The 18,113-nt window shown below is 38.8% G+C and overlaps 1 protein-coding gene across 4 annotated transcripts; it reads right to left on the bottom strand.

Moving 5' to 3' along the window:
* Positions 1–1,233: 1,233 nt before the first annotated feature.
* On the bottom strand, positions 1,234–17,824 carry sp3b (Sp3b transcription factor). Of its 4 annotated transcripts, XM_079883928.1 has the most exons (8): positions 17,782–17,824; positions 15,556–15,739; positions 11,469–11,629; positions 6,278–6,375; positions 3,427–4,603; positions 2,904–3,084; positions 2,596–2,792; positions 1,234–2,194 (listed from the first exon to the last, which is right to left on the bottom strand). In XM_079883928.1, the coding sequence occupies exons 3-8, from the start codon at positions 11,545–11,547 to the stop codon at positions 1,917–1,919; spliced, it is 2,010 nt and encodes a 669-aa protein (XP_079740054.1). In that variant the 5' UTR covers positions 11,548–11,629; positions 15,556–15,739; positions 17,782–17,824; the 3' UTR covers positions 1,234–1,916. The 4 variants fall into 4 exon arrangements, with proteins under 4 accessions (XP_079740054.1, XP_079740055.1, XP_079740057.1 ...); XM_079883929.1 differs by lacking the exon at positions 17,782–17,824 and having other exon boundaries at positions 15,556–15,741; XM_079883931.1 differs by lacking the exons at positions 11,469–11,629; positions 15,556–15,739; positions 17,782–17,824 and adding an exon at positions 6,645–7,855.
* Between the last annotated feature and the right edge of the window lie 289 nt (positions 17,825–18,113).

The following is an 18,113-nucleotide window of genomic DNA, read 5'->3' as shown; positions in this document are numbered from 1 at the left end:
GCGCATCTGACTCTGACTGACAGAGCGTTTTTAGTTCAGTGCTGTTGTTAATGTTGTGGTTATTTCACCAAACAGTTTCGTAAATTCATCACCATTAAGTTAATATTTTACGCACGCATTTTATACATTATATGTGATGTTGTGTTTCAGGTGCAGCCAAAATTAGAATGGAAAACATCACATTTTGACACATTTTTTGCTCAAATTGTATCGCAAAATCTCACAGTCCCCGAGGTCAAATATTGTGATTCACTTTATGAAGTATTAAATCGAGATCTCAGAAACCCGTTTCGTGACCGAATCTTTTAAATCAACTTATTCACAATAAATTACATTGAATGATTCATTTGTGAATTTGACTTATTCTAGAAGATTAAACTTAAAGTAGCTAACAACTCATAGCGGGTTAAGGTTTACAAAAACACCTGAAATTGTCAGATTATCAGATTAAATGCGTTCTAGACTGAGCTCTATCTTATTTGTGTGGCATTAAACACCCTGGGCTTTACCTCTTGAGGAGCCCTTCATCCACCAGAATTATCTACATTCACTCAATCTTCTCTTAAAAGCTTAAGTTCTCTTAAGGCACACGATTACAAACATGTTTAACATCTGTATATGTTACAACGATGCCCATTTCAGTAAATAACAGTAAAAAGTTTTAGGTATCAAACTGAACCCGTTATGCAAGTGTCCCAAAAATGTAAATGACATTACTTGTGGGACATTCATGAGACTGGAAACGTAAGATCAAGTTGGGCACATTGCATTGTGGGATACAGTATAGCCAGCAGTGTTCTCCGTTGTATAATGAATATTTTGGTGTACCAAATATCCAGGTGCATTCTGTAATCCACATACTGTGCACTGTACACATTCTGAAGTATACATACATTATTAAGTATATGGGCATACAGTTAATTCTCATTCAGTACATACATACCAACCACAAAAATGTGAAGCATATACAAACTTGTAGTTATGAAGAGTCATAGCAAGGTTTTTGACTTTAATTGTTTTCCATTTGAAAAAAAAAAAAAAAGGTTGTACAAAAGTAACATCAAATTTTACATGTTTAAAAAGTAATCAAAACGAGGAGTCTTTGATACAACAGAATCAGTATTAGACTACATTATTGTGGCTATAAACAGCTTGGGGCTGAAGAAAAAAAAAGAAATGGAAGATACATTATGAATGTTACAGGAATAATCTGGAGAGCAATAAGAACAACGATACAAGAAAAAGAAAGTTTATTACACGATTGTTTGACTCTGCCACCTGATGTCTTGTTCGAGTTGCATGTGGGCAGCAGAACAATGAGACCATTAGATCCTCGAACAAGATCCAGAGGACACGTGACCGAGAGCGCAAAGACCACTAACATGACATCAAATAAAAATGAAAGCAAAGAGTGAAGACACATTTGGACGAAGGCCAGCCGAGAGGGAGGATAAAATGGACAGATCATGAGTAAGTCTCCCTCACAGCAGACTGTGTCCTTCTCCTGCTGTCATTCTCACTGTAATCACTCACACATATCCGGGCTTCCCGTGTACCATAATTACACAATCACACTCTCTCAAATGATCGTCCCCTGAACATATACATGAGAAAAAGTAAAAACACATGCAACTCCAGCATTTTATACTACAGATTATGATACAAAATAAGGCATTTCTGTGTATGTATTTGTGTATGAGCATGAGTTCATAATGAGCATGTGTGTCAGTGGAAACTGCAACCACATTTAATGTCATTTTTTGCCTTGTTTGTACAAAAGACTGCTATTGAACATAAATGGATAAGTCATTTTTAAAATATATATATTTATAATATATATATATATTTTTTTATCATATATATATAAAAATTGATAGTGAAAAGCAGACGAGCTGTGAAAGTGGGCGTGATTTTGGTCACTCCATGACCTCACTGGCAGACACAGTGACCAACTGGAGTGGGAGGTCGGAGTTTGAAAGGAGGTCCTGGGTGCCAGCCTGTTGCAAATTGGTGAGGATAAGGGTGGCTCCACCCCCGGTGATGATGGTGTCCGAGGGGGCGGCAGCTTCTATCTGACCTGCCCCAGTGTTGGAGTTTAGCCCTTTTTTGTTCTGGTGAGTTTTAATGTGTTTGGCCAAATGGTCGCTGCGCATGAAACGTTTCGAGCACTCTGGACACACAAACTTCTTTTCGCCTGAAAAACAAAAATAAAACTGTAAAGCCATGTCTGATATCAACGAGGAACATCTAGAACTACTACTCAGCCTATTAACCTGAAGAAGCAAACAAAATTTACAGCAAGTGTTGTTGGATCAATATAATGGGTCTAAAGCAGGGTTCACCAATCTCAGTCCTGGAGGGCCGCTGTCCTGCAGAGTTTAGCTCCAACCAGCTCCAACACACCTGTTTGAAAGTTTCTAGTATGCCTAGTGAGACCTTGATTAGCTGGTTCAGGTGTGTTTAATTGGGGTTGGAGCTAAACTCTGCAGGACAGCGGCCCTCCAGGACCGAGATTGGTGAACCCTGGTCTAAAGAAAACATATGATGTATTTTCAGCCCCTGCACAGTCCCTGATCTCTTCCAGTGTGCCCATACCTGTGTGTGTTCTGCGGTGACGCTGGAGTTCGTCGCTGCGGGTGAATCTCTTGCCACAGTAACTCCACGAGCAAATGAAGGGTCTCTCTCCTGAGTGCCAGCGCAAGTGAGCTCGGAGGTGAGACGTCTTACCGTACACCTTACCACACCCGGGGATATGACAAATGTGTTGTTTCTTCTTTCCCATACTTGAACCTCTGAAATTACACACAATTTTTAAAATCTTGTAAAAAATAAAATTTACACAACCAATGAATTTGTCTGTTTTCAAAACAGAACTTGTGCTTCTGCATTGACATGTACATTACCTTCCTCCAGCCTCTTTGCAGTTGGGGCAAGTGCAGGCTACTCTACGTAGTCTTTTTCCCTCTTGGCCTGTCCCCTCCATATCCTCCTCAACCAACCGCACACGCAGATGCGACAAATCATTGGTGTTCAGGGTGGAATTCGGCCAATCATCTGACTCTGGCTCCTCTTTAATTTGAATATCTGCAAAAACAGAGAGGGTGAATCTTTCAAGAACCTCCCCAAAATAAAACAACTGGGAGGTACACAATTTTTGAAAAAAGTAGTCAAGACCAACTTTTATTTAACCAATAAAGTTATTTAATTCATTCATGGTTCCCACACCTTTGACCAATGAATTTCCATGACTTTTCTAGTCATTCATTGTTACTGAATAATTCACTCGGAAAGATTCATAAATACACACAATTGTGCTTGCAAAAATCTATTTCAGTGAAAAATGACATTTTTAGAGATAAGCATAATTTTTTTGATATTTACATAGAAAAATAAAATAAAAACTATTCAGTCTGTATTCCTGCATACCTGAGTGGCTCTCCGTGTTCTCATCTTGCTGGTACTGACCAACCGTGACTGTCTGAAGGTTCGGGATCTGCCCCACTGCGCCTGTGGCGCCAGCTTGCCCGAGAGAGAGGGTCTGCACTGGTGCAAGGGTAATTTGGGAGGATGAGACCCCACCAGCAGAAGGCAGCTGCAGATTCTGCAGGTTCTGAACTCCTTGAACCTGGAAGGTCTGCCACTGGATTTGGCCGGTCGGAGAGACAGTTTGAGCTTGGATCAGAAACGTTCCAGCATTCAACAGCTGCACGCTTTGTAGTGTCTGCGCTGCTCCGTCCGCCGTCTGCGCTGATAAGAGCTGCACCACCTGTTCGCCGCCAGACGTATGGTTATGCTGGATGTAAGACGGATCTTGGTGCCCAGCTGATACCGCAGTGGCTTGGGTGAGAACTCCAGTCCCGTCTATCGTCTCAGGAAGCGATGTCGTCGTGGAAGAGGTGGTGGTTGGCACAAAGGCATTAGTGTTAGCGTCATTGGCGTTAAGTGGCTCTGTGCATTTGCTGCTTTCACCCTGGTTATCACTTGTTGAGGTGGTGGGACCGGTCATGATGAGCTGGCCATCTGCAGTAATGCTTGTCGCTATGGTCTGAGCACCAGCCAATCCCAGAGACTCGAGATCCATGTTACTTAAGCTATTTATCGGCACCAATGTGATGTTGCCTGGCAGCCCCATCGGCACATTAGCGACAACCTGGCCCTGTGCGCCAAACCCTGAGCCGGCCAATGAGACGGTGGGTATCTGCTGCACGTGCCCACTTTGACTCAGTAGGCCCTGGAGGTCATTAGCATTGGTGGCGATGCCTTGCGTTCCATCCGGAAGGATAGCAATGTCAGTGCCAAGGGTGCTTCCGTCTGTGGATGCTGCATAGCTTAGTGACGCCCCATCCGTCCCCTGCAGCTGAGGGATGACCTGGTACTGCACCCCATTAGCACTGGTGCCATCTACCCCAGCAGTCACAAAAACAGACTGAGTCTGCCCTGCCATAGTCTGTAGTGGCACCACATATTGCCCGTTGCTGCCCAGAAGTCCTCCGCTGGGTACCTGCACTACTGATGGCTCATCTTTCACTGAGCTCACAGGCGTTAGAACCTCCCAGCGATCAGAGGAGCCCGTTAACTGGATGGTCGTGAGGTCTGTGGTCTGCTGGGAAGTGGAGATAATACTATTAAATTAGCACTTCATGATGAATTTGACCTTACACACAGACATTTCACAACTTTTAGTCTAAAGGTCCATTCACACCAATGGACAACAACATTTTGTTTATAATAAATGTGTGCTGCAGTTGCCTGCCGCTTTAAATGCTTGATATCATTAAGTCAAATGGATTCTAATTGGCTGTCAATGTTTTCATTCATCATTCTGAAAATTATTCCAATGATATCATTCCTCTTTGTCATTATTGTTATAGCTGTGGTGTGGACTTCACTATTCTCATAAAATTAGAGCGATTATTAAAGCTTTATAGATATGGTTATCGTCCTTGGTGTTAATGGGTCCAAGCAAAGAAATATATGGAAATAAAAGTCTGTGTGAAAAAAAAATCCAGCCTTAACTATAATCCCCCATGTTATAAAGATGTTTATGCTGAAAAACCAATAGTATCAGACCTCAGTGAGGATAAAGTTAGTTTTCAAATAATAAATTTAGCTTGAAAAGGAACATTTGACATTAAACGTAGTTCTTAAACGCACAATGAAATGCAGGTGGGCGACAGATCTTTTCTTCCGTATTGGGACGTACATCTAAGTGCAATGGATTATCGGGGAAAAAAATGTAGGGCAGGAACTTATTCTGTCCATCAGTTCTTGATTGGATTTTAACTCTCAGGCCCTGTTCACAGCTAGTATTAAGATGCGTTTTGGTCAATCGGATCACAAGAGGACAATGCTAAACACACGTGTAAACAGGGTCTAAAGCGTTTTGAGCACATCCACTTTCTACCACTTCTAGAAGTAGTCGAAAACACATTTGACCGGATTGCTTTTGTGGTGTAGAGGCTTATGTGGTCGAATGCGTTTGAACAGCCAGAAAAAACTGCAAACAGGGCCTGAGATGTGGGCGTTGAACTCAAATGGAGGTAAGATGAACAAGATTGCAGGGTTGGGGTTTATGCAGACAAAACTATTTGAGAAGTCCTGCATAAGTCACCCGGGAGACGTCTAACGTTTTCGCTGCAAGCTCTGTAATTTGAATTAAACATTATGAAGACAAAACATAAAAACAAACATGCACAGATTAATTATTTACATTAAGAGCTGTAACATGCTTTTAAATCATTTTGAATTTTCATTTCATGCTGCCTTTGATGTTTGAGGGTGTCATTCAGGGCTTTGGTTCAGTTGTCTGTTTAATAGCGAACAATAACGTCTTTCAACGGCCGTACATCTGTCATAAAAGGCAAATAAATGATCTAGTATATTTCATAAGCCAAGTGCACATGACAAAAGGTGACAAAGAGCTTCTGTTTGCCAGGTCTGTGCACGCAGCCGCTCCAGGGGGAATGGTGGAGCTGTGGAAGATATGTGACAGCCTGGGTAGGGGTGGAGGCTTTTCCCGGTGGAGGGGTCCTCCCCTATCGTGGGGGTGACCCGGGATCACCGCAGGTAAAGCGGGCAAGGCGACGGTGGCGAGTCTGTCCGACCCACAATGGGCGGGTTTAAATGGGTAAGAAAGTGGGTGGCCGTACAAAGCGAAGGCTCACAGGAAGTGTTCGACTTATCCCCTATATTTAAAACGTGTGAACTTCACCAAAACACCACAACACCCCGCAAGACAGCGCTGGGGAAGCGAGAAACCAACAGGGGAATTGCATACCTGGTCCTGGGCGCCGCTGGCTGGCTGCAGAAAGTCGCTCTGACTGCTGTCCACGTCCAAGGCAGCCATTTCCTGCTGTTTCGCTGGCTGTTCTGGGGCTACGGAGACACAGCGAGAGAAGGAAAAAAAAACTCAAAACAAATTCATGCTCAACGAACTCCCACCTCGAAAAGGCGGAGATTAGCCGCCAAACCGCCTGGAATTTAAACGAATCAGGAGGTTCTTTCTGCTTTCCAGTTGCCTGAGCAACAGTCTTTTCAAATGTTTACTTTGTTAAAGTGAGGCTAGCTGGCTAACGGTTAGCGTCGCTGCTGAGAAAGATTAAACACTGAGCTAGCTCTCTTGGCTAATGGCTCTCCAAACTCACCGGCGGTGCTGTGCTTCGATCGGGCTAAGTGTTACGTACCAGTCATAGCGTGAAAAGGTAAAAAATCGGAGGTTTATCTGTTCATTTAAACTCCCAACATGATTGTTTTAATCAAAGGCGGGCTGTGATCGGAGATTCGGGTCGATTTTTTTTCTTATTTTTGATTGACGGTGCGGGAAACACAAAAGGTGGGGCTTCGGAGATTACCAGTGAAATTTGCGTCACGTAAACGGAAGACCCGCCTTTCTTCTACGACGTGATTGGCTGCGTGATTCGACCCCCTGGACACCGAATGGTCAAAGCTTTACGTCTGTCAATTTCACGGCACGAGCGTTTCCTGTTTGTTGTGCGCTTCGCAGATGCGGAGAGAGTCTTTGGAAATATAGCTGGAATTGTTCACGTATGGCAGGAAGTTAGTTGCAACTCTGGTGGCCATTACACTGAAAGCGCTACAGTAGACGTATTGTGAAACATTCAGTACAGTTTGCGCAATGCCACAACATTGTTTTGCGTTCACATTAAAACGAAAGGTTATATTGTGACATTTGCTCTATGTAAACTTAACTAGTTTCGTTTTCTACCATTGCGTGCCCTAGTTTACGTGTCAGTTTATCCACCTGGGTAAACACTGCTTTGTGGAAACAGCTGTGACTCCGGATGTCAGGGCCCAACTCTACCATAATCATCAACCGCCTCACGCTGCTCATCTCTCACTTGTCGTGCACGCATAACATGTAATTAAAAAAAAATAAAACACATTATATATATATCCACTGGATGCCCCCTGTCCAGCAAGAACAACATACTAAAGTTTCCAATTTAGTTCACATCCAATAAATAAACATAAAAGCCCAGTATAAAGAGCAAACATTTATTGATGTAATAGACTGTTATAAAAATATGACACCCACATTTCTAAAACCTCTATTACTATACAGTTTTTAGTATCTATTATTTATGTCACTATTAATAATTAGAATATATAAATAATGTTACAGATAAGAGCTCAATATAATAAGCTAATCTGAAAATAAAAAGGTAAAAAAAAATTATTAGTAAGAATTAAAATGTTACTAGTAACTAACAGTAACCACAGCACAGATAATTGCATAAAGTAACAATTATTGTTACCAATAACAAGAATAAAATAGATTAAAAAAATAGCCACTTGTTTGAGGCATTAATGTTAAAACTGATTGCCATAGGCTTCTAACAAGTCTGTATTCCAGTAGCATCCAGATCTCTAATCTACCTATGACACATCACAATAAGGATGGACAAACCACCAATGTCAGTCTATCTAAACTAAAGGCCATTAAAAAAGATAGAGGTAGAAAACTGTAAAACACACGTTCACTCTTTAGTTCAAGTTTCCAGCTGTGCTGCTTCAAGTCATGGATGGTTTGGCATTGACCATCTTTGGTGCTGGGCTCCTTCGCCTGGCATCCCATTTCACGACATGTCGTGGGCTGCCAGTATAGAGATAGATTAATTTCAACATGCATACTATTCAAAGCATAAGACAAACAAATTAATTGACAGTATTATATATAGAGTGTGTATGTGGCCACTAAGGCACACTTTGCCCTTTGTTTCACTCTCAGTGTGAATTGGCCATAGACCTTAAGTTAAAACAGTATCGAAGCCTCTAACAATTGTGTTTTATGAGCTCTTGATACAATAATAGCTTATTGTATATTTAAATCATTTAAATATACATACAATATCATATCGTAGAACATGTATATGATGTAGTAGCCTATCTGAGTTGATATTACTCTTGCCAGGCTCTGATTTCTGAGAGATGCACACATAGACGGATTTGCGCTCGTTTCATTTTTACTCTCACTCATTCACTTCACTCATTATTGCATAGAGATTTTAGATACGGTATTTGGCTTCGGGAACACCCCTAATCTACTCCAGTAAAAAATTCTGGAGTATGACCCATCCACATTTTTTTTTGCTTCCGACCCCCATGGGCCATGTGTAAACTTTTTTTTTTTTTTTTTTTGGATAAAATATATATAAAAAAAAAATGTAATTGCAATTTTTTTATCTCACAATTGTGACTTTATAACACGCAATTGTGACTTTATAACACGCAATTCTGACTTTATAACTTGCAATTGCTCACAATTCTATGATGTCAGAATTGAGAGATATAAAGTCACAATTGCAAGAAAATATGTCACAATTTGCAAGATGTAAACTCTTATTGAAAATTCTTATTGTAAAATTGTTTTATTATGTGCTGGAAACAAGCTTCCATAAATAGACCTATCTATTAATATAATATTCCATACATTATCAGAGCTTGGTAGACAGATAATTATTATATTTTTAGACATTATTAGGCAGATCATTAATTAATATTATAAATAATGTTATTAAGATTATAAATGATTTTTATAAGAATGTTATTAAGGTTAAAATGTTATTTCATAATTTATCATTCATGGGCTACATAAAAATCCTGTCATATACAATTTATGACATTAAAAAAAAAATTGATTCCATGAAACCTGCTGCTTCAGCACCAGTTTTGAAAAATGCTATATAAAAAAGTGGGCATGGTAAGCTTCAACAACAACGGCTTCTGGATTCATTCATTTCGTTCTCATTGAGTTAAAATCATTCAGTTTTACCAAAATGCATGCAAATCATTACATGGTTTTGTAAGCTCACTGTAAATTACACAAATATGCATATCCTGTGACAGCTATATGATGTGCAACTCACAGCTCTGGTCAAATCTGGAGTAGTTTATAGTGTTTTAAGACAAAACTGTTGTGGTTAAATTATATGCATACCGCCTTTGGAGGGATGGAAAAATCCTCGGGACTTGGTACCGCATCCTTGCCTAGACGCAAACTGCCTTCAAGAGCAAGGCCGAATTCCACATTTCTTCAATTCTCGTAGCTCTCCCGGTAAAAATGCTACACACAATTTTGATGTGTCAGTAGTTGATGGCCAACCAACCGCCCGCAGCCAGAGTTTAGACCTGATAGCATCGCGGGGAAAGCCATGCAACATCCTCGAACACAGTCTCTTACACCACGGAAACAAACACCTGCGACCCATGAACTCCTCCCTCAACTACTATGTGATCTTACAGTTTGACATGATGCATGTATATCATAAGAAATAATTAGAATTATTATAGAATGATAATTATGAGACACCGACGTGTTATCAAAGTACTATAATGATTTCGAGGTCTTTGAATTTGCATCAATGAGAACTGCAAAACAAACAAAAAAACTTGTTCAGGCAAAGAACAAATTTTCATTTTAATAATTAAAAATAAATAGAAATTAGTGCATGGGGTTTTACCAATCGGCTGTTAAAAAACCAACACCGGTACAGCGAATCCAACACAAATGGACTCATACTGAATTTAGAGTGTGAAATTGACAGCATTTTAATGATTAATCTAAAATATTAAAATAAAAGAGAGGACACATCAATATTTTGCACTTGCCAGTTGTTATTTTGCCAGTTTCTTAGTGTGAAAGATGGGAGCTGTAATAATTACTTGGTTGACACAACCGTAATTTCTACATAGACCTTTATCAGAATGTCGATCACAAATAGCCTAATAATTATGATCTACCATTACTACCTTAACGGTGACGGGTCTCGAGGCGGGCGCATTTAACAGTGACGGGTCGAGTGGCAGCTGCCCCTAGCGGTGAAGGGTTGAGTGACAAGTCGAGTGGCAACTCCCCCTGCGTCTTTGGCTCAGCGCCAGCCATCCGGTTGCGCAAAAGCACAGTTTGAATATGGCAGTTATGTCACGTCACTGTACATTCGCTCCTTTAGTGGTCAGCTGCTGCAGAGCATGCCAAAATGTATTTTTTTATGTAACTGATTTAAAAGTTATTAACAGTCTTAAAGAAAAAAATCATGTCTAACTTGTAAAGCTAGTCTTACTGGTTTATGCAACCGGTGTAAGACAGACAAGTCGCTGTAATCTTATCGAGTCTGGTTAGGACAGGGTCACTCGAAACTCCTGATCGTATGGATTCCTTTAGAAAAGACTGGATTTCACTGAACAACAGTAAATGTGAAAGCGCTCTTTAAAGTGTCTATATGCAGCAGACCTTCACAAGCACAATATACAGCTACAAATGCAAATAAAACAAGCAATTACTTTTTTTGGATAGAACAATTTTATTGAAAAATATAAATACATTTTTCTAACTACTGGCTAAGCTGTAGTTCCATATTGTTGCGGCCTGTTATTAACAAGTAAGATATTTTGGTCATGGTACTTGTTTGTTAGCATGATTGGAGTACATAAATTACCATGGTATTACATTACTGTACTTTTTTCCCCACAGTTTCTTTAATTCAAGTTCAGAAGTTCAAATTACTTTGCAACTGAAAATGACTTTGTGCAACTGTGAAAAATGCGAGTGACCACATCACAAAAGTTTGAGATGGGCTGTTTTGAGCTGTATGATGGAGCTGATCTGGTTCCCACACCTTGGTTAACTTTAAATTCAAGGACTTTCCAGGTCCAATACCCTCAAATTCAAGGACTTAATGCCCGAACAACAAACATTGAGGTACCATCGTAGTAGTTTTGTGCGCGCGTGAACGTCATGGCAACGTACAACACAAAGTACCTCACGCGGGAAACATTTAACGTAACGCGTAAATGCGCGTAAATAACGTAAATCAATATGTATGTTTATTTTCAAAAACTTTCCAGGGCCTTGAATTTTTTTTTTCAGATTCACAAACTTTCAAGGATTTCAAGGACCCGTGAGAACCCTGTTTCTCCAGCCGGTTTAAGTGACGTTGAGTGATTCTCACCACAGGCAGGCCGTGACAGTCCCAGCCGAAGCGCCTGTCCACGTGGAACAGCTCTGTTCTGATGGGCAAACTGGGTCATGATGCCCTTGATGGTTCCGGCTAGGATGTGGCCGTAATGAGGCAGACCCGTGGCGAAGGGCGGCCCCTCATAGAAGGTGAATCTGAAAAACAAATTAACGACACATAAACCTACATGTATAAAACACATGTGGAAGAAGGGAACATTAGGAAACTGATGATGTCACACCCAGTGTTGGGAGTAACTCATTACAAGTAACCTGAATTATGTAATCAGATTACTTTTTCAAGTAACTGGTAAAACAACGCATTATATCTAACAAAATATCCAAGTTACTTTTTCAAATAAGTAACGCAAGTTACTTTGTTTTCCCATTTATTGACTGACAGCTCTCGGTCTCATGATGAGTCAAATCAAAGTGCAGAGTGTGTGTACATGATGGTTATTGAAGTTCTAGACTAAATGTGAGCGTGCATTTACTCATCTCAATTGAACATAAAAAAAAAAGATTCAATATTCCTCAAATTGAATAAAATCAGTGAAATGCAGAATCAGAATCATTGGTCACACCACTGTAATCAAGTTCTTCGACGGTACATTTACAGTAATGATCCTGCACACACACGACCAGACATTCACTGCTCAAAGACTAATTTCTAGCCATTTCTTTCAAGGAGCTATAATTGACAGCATATACAAACAAAAATCTACTTTACTTAAATGCTAAATTTTATTTTCATAAATAAACAAGTAAAAAATAAGAACAAATGAACCAATTTCAAACAGCACAAATAAATGCAATAGAATAAAGAGAGCTATGAAATAAACACAGCTTTAAGTTTTTTTAAGGTGGTCTAACAGTAGGTTAGTATTGAGGTAAGAAATACAACATAAATTGAAGTAATCAAATGTAAAATAACACTGAATAGTCTTCATTGTAAAAATTAAATACAGATTAATGCTTACAATTAGTTACATAAGTTATTCAGTCAAGAGCAGAGAGTGATTTTCTTTGTCTTTTGTTCTTTGACTAAGATGACATACATTAGCAGGAATATTAGGCTGCTGTCCCTTTAAGAGTTGCACAGATCCAATATACTGTTACACAACCTGTGTTATCTTTCTCAACTAGCTACGTTCCAAAATTGACTGTGCTTAACTGAATATTTGCCAAGACGGGCATTTAGACATAATTTTGTGTGTATTTTTCTGTTTAAGTGCAATGTAATCTACTCATTTTGATACTTGCGACTCAAGCTGCTTGAGACTGAGAGGCGGCTTGTGTAGATCAGTGATTGAAACCAGCGGGAATGATTAAAATTATGCACAATACAAGCACTATTTAACTGAGACAAGTAAGTGAGAGGACGCCGTTGCGCGATCATGCGGAAAATCGTCCTTTTGAACTTTCTATTCATCAAAGAATAGAAAAAATAAGTTTCTACAACGAGGTGATAATGTCAATCTTCAATTAAAATTCAAGCAACTGTAAGTAATTCACACATGCATCTCTCTCTCTCTAGATGATTATTCATGCAAATTCATTCATTCATGCAAATAAATGTAATCTTACTGCATTACTCTATTTCTGTCTGATTTAAAGCGGACAGAATTCTAGGTTTAATGAGCCGTAACTGACGCGACTAACCATAATTTTTACCCTTTCAGTAAAATATTGCGCTGCAAACATTATTAACAGCTTTAACCTGTCAATGCTGACAAATGACCATGGTGTAAGCGGGATAATCCATGGCTAGCTGAGCATTAAACTATTTGAATGCACTCCGCTTCGCGTTGGGCTGTTATTTGCCTCCACGGCGAGCATTAAAATCGTTTAAATCACAGCTAGCCGTGGATTATCTGTTGCATTTATAAACAGAGGCATTAATTATTATTAAAAGTATTGTTAAAAACGCACACTTTGGGGTAAGATGTGTAAGTGGCTCAAAAGTGCCGGTGAACTTTTCCTCCAAATGCAGGAAACAATATTCCAAATATGTTTACAAAAGATATTAAACCTTTTCCAGGCTGCTTTGTGAAGATGTAAATGGGGTGAAACAGAATACGACTAACATACATCTTTCACAAACAATCCAATGCCTCAATATAACCCAATATAACATATTCAATTCCTCTTATCGATTCCTTTGTGAGCATTTCAATATGACTTTCAAAATAAATCTTAAATCAAATAAAATTCAATCAATTAAATTAAATTAAATCAAGACGACTCGCACACTGTTTTCAGTGCTGCGCACACATCCAAAGCGCGCAGAAAAAGTTATTTTAATGTGAGTTTAAACCATTCAAGCGCTCTGTTTTCACTGGTGCAGGCGTGTGTATCAGTATATCGGATCCGAGCAACTCTTAAAGTGACAGCAGCCTAATATTCCTGCTGCCGTCTCTATAATAACACTAATCAAACAACAAAAGACAACGAGAAAATTCACTCGTTCTTGCCTGAATAACTGTAACTATATTTGTAATTTATATTTTAAAGGGACTGTGTGTAGGAATTTCTCCCATCTAGTGGTGAAATTGTATTTTGCATTCAAACGAATAATGCTCTCCAGCGCCTCACTTTTTCAAATGCGCGTTGCATCTACGGTAGCCGTTATGTACCAAAAAGCTATGACAGGATGTCTTATAATAGCACTTAGAGTTTTTCTTCGGGTGAACAGGTTTGTTATTTAAAACAAACTGAAACTTGAAACAACGAAAAAAAGAATGTTACAGTATGAATTACTGACTGTGAAAAACATTAACTATGGTAATTAGTAGTAATGCCTTCTTTACTCGTTATATTTTTTGAAGTACGTGCATTGTTAGATATCATCATCATCAGAGCCTTCTCTAACGTTACTTTACTCAGTAGCTGCTATTCATCAAAGAGCCTGTTTAACTTTTAACTATAAATGTTCTACTGTCTATATAATAAAGTACACAACCAAGCAATGAAAAAAAAGCTTGTAATTAAGACCGTAACATTGACTTACCTGTCGAGAAGAAAGCAGGCAACTTTAGGGTCTCTTTTGAAAGCTTTCTCCTGCGTTAGCTATCCCGACATTAACCCTTGTTTTTTGTAATCTCCGGTCACGTTCCCTTTTACGGTCTATTTTGGACTTTTTCGACGACGAGGACTCCTTATCCTGTGACTCAGCATATGTATGAATGAACGGTGTATAAATAACCGTGCAGTGTGCATCCTTTAAACTTGCTGGGGCAGTGACAAGCGCCTCTCACTGCTCTGCGCCTCCGCTTCTGCTGGCTTCAGTCACGTGATGCTGGTTCTGAACGAAAACGCGTTGTGGAAACGCGTTCGCCTAGTACTTTTTGTCCCTCTCTGCTATTATAGTTTTTCAAGATGGCGGAACTACATGGAAGCCTCCGTGGACCTACCCGTCCCATGTATATAAAGATAATAAATTCTTCGTTTACGAGGATTAGTCTGATCATTGGCATAGGTATTTGTACACCATTGAGGGCATATTTATGAATAAAAATATTGATTTTAGATAATAAAATACCTAAAAAGCTACACATAGTCCCTTTAATGTATATTTTATTTTTATATATTTATATATATTTTAAGTGCAGTGTTATTTTACATTTGATTACAGTTTCTGTACCTGAAAATCTTAAAACACTGTTTATTTCAGTTGTATCTTCATTCAGTAGTATCTATTTGTTGCGATTGCAAATTTTTTATTTGTTATTTTTTAATTACTGGGTGTTTACTTGTCTTTAATAATGCTTGCAATGTATATCAGCTAGGCTAGTTGTTTTTCTATGGTGTTTTCTAACCAAAAGCAAATTATCCTTGCGTAAGTGTTCTTTAGCCTGTTGATTATTGTTCATGATATTCAGCTAGAATTAAATGTTTTGTAATAAGACTAAATATGAATGATATCTAAGTTTTTTGTTTTTTTTTTACCTTATTGGAATCGAAATTTGTAATCGATAAGCAGAATCGAAATCGGGAACCTTTAAACGATACCCAACCGAATACCTAGCAGTGCTGCTTTACTTCTTCCTTTCTAAATGAATACTTCAAGTGGCACAGCTTACCCCACTCTCCCCTAGCATGATTGTGAGCCCTGTGACGTCTGGTGACCCAGGTGACCTCAACTGGGCCGGTTCTTGGACTGCTTCAGACACTCCTGGAAACAGTTTTTCTGCTCCCAGAACTCCAGGATTCGCTCCTCCTCCGTCGGGAAGTGAATGGATTCTGGCACGGCTTCCACCATTCTGACTAGACAACACATTTACATTGACATTTACAAACACACTCCATCAGTCACACACACTTGACTAAACTAATTTTAAAGTCCCCCTGTGGTGAAACTGAAAATCAAGCTATTAGTGTTGTTTATATGTCTATGTGGTGTTTTTAATATGCTTTAAGACAAACCATGTGTAAATTCATAAGTCAACACCATTGCTGAGTATTTTCTCCTTAAAACTCCAGTGAACCAAAGACAGTCTCAAAAACACGGTTTGAAATCACTGGTGTTTCTGACGTCACAAACTACGTAACCAATCAGATCAACGTGTGATCGTCAACGAGTGGATCGCTGAGCTGCTGTGAGTGAGTGGAGGTGGGGCTCATTTGCATATTCATAGAACCACGTATACTAAATAAGGCAAGGTTGTCAAGTTACATTCAAGATATTTTAAGGCATGATGAAGAAAAAAACATTTAAATATCTCATTTTGGTGATCAAGATGAGTTTCAAGGGATAAAATGATTGACTTCAGGGAGACTTTAAGCTGTCTAGAAGTGAGTTTCAGATGAAACTTTATTCCAGCAAAACAATTAGTCACCATGAAATATATATATATATATATTTTTTTTTTAAATGGAATATTGCAATATTTATTATAAATGACTTATCGGTGCACATGATTATTGTTTTAAATTCATGTTCCTGGTAATCTTGAATCAGAATAGGTTCCTCTTGCAGTATCTCCTCTCTTCTCTGATGATGTGGGCGGGGGAAACTTGTCACTCATATGAGATCAGCCAATAGCAAACCACAACCATCCAATCAATTCCCCACAGACACAATCAAGCCCCACCCACATCTGTTCTTGTTCCAGAAACGTTTCACTCGGATATACGACACAAGGGAAGAAAAGACTAGCGCAAGGTCCGTCTCATGTCGACTTTATGATTACATTATTTTATGAATAACAGTGAACAACTTTCGGACTGCTCCTCACGTAAAGCATCATATGACTTCAGAAGAATTATAATTATAATTTATAGTGCACAAGTCATGTGAACCACTGTTAAGATGCTTTCATGGTACATTTACATAATTTTTTCAAGAATTAAAGCATCAGTCCTCATTCACTGTGGTTTCATCGAAAATAAAAAGTCGCAAGTCGTTTGGGACAGGGTGAGTGATAACGAATATGTGGGTGAAATTATCTGCATAATTCAAAACAATTTTCTTAATGAGAGTGTGTGTGTTTTTTTACTTTTATCAAAGCTGCAGTCCATAACTTTTTGCGCTTTAGCGGTTAATCGAAACTGCATGCGTCTTGCATATTATTGTGGCCGGATCTACTTCTCTCTGTTATATGTATGACGAGTCATGCAGGTACTGGGCTACTCCGCAGTGATACGACCCGACTGGTCTAAAATAGTCCCAATATAAACACTTATTATAGGTGTATGGTAGTGATTAAAGATAAGACAAAAACACAGTTTGGAAAATGGATTCATGATGTACTCGCGTATAATATACATTTTGAAAACAAAAACGTTATGGACTGCAGCTTTTAAATAAAGACTTTTCAACAGCTAATGTTACAAGAATTGCATCTATTCATTGGGTTTTCAAATTTCAGTTTCACTTTTCTGACCTGCTAACAACGATAACAATAAAACACAGAAATTAATGTAAACGAATAGGTTCATAAACATTTGAATCACTAAACCAACAACATTGTTTTAACATGACTGCACTGCCGGTGGACATTTTATAAGGACGAAATGCTCAAACTGTCTAAACATACATATTTTCTCTCTTTAAATTAAATTTTTTTTTTTTTTTTGTTATTAAATGATACAAAGCACTTTATGGACATTATGATGAAGTTATTTTGAAGTGTAAATAAATACAGCTGCATCACAATCTGTCACCATCACGCGCGCGCTCGTCTCTACAATCACAGTTCGCCGCTGTTATGATCGCATTTCTCTATATATGAGATCCATAAACACAGAGCAGTGAGTTTATGTGTGTATAAGTTCTGAATAAAGATGAAGTGTCAGATGAGACTCACATGTGGACCCTCACCCGGTAAACAGAAAAAGCGGAAATGATGCAACTTTGCGAAAGCGTTGAGCCGGACATCATACAAGAGTCTCTTTTCATAATAAAAGTCTATGATAATCATCATATAGATTAGTGATGTCCACTGATATAGTAAGATTTATTTAATGATTCGTCAGAGTTTAAATTACGATGCGTGTGCGTGTATCTTACTGTCATTAAATACTACAGTTATTTAAAAATCTGGAGTGAATGACATTTCACGTCTGGTTTACAGGCGAGCACAGTGTCGTACATTATTCCTGCTTCATTATTCGATAATGTATGCCTGTGTTCACTAAA

This window comes from Squalius cephalus, assembly GCF_949319135.1.
Source record: "Squalius cephalus genome assembly, chromosome: 10".
Taxonomy (NCBI): domain Eukaryota; kingdom Metazoa; phylum Chordata; class Actinopteri; order Cypriniformes; family Leuciscidae; genus Squalius; species Squalius cephalus.
Note: the sequence above shows the minus strand (reverse complement) of the source record. Positions and strands in the feature narration are given on the sequence as shown.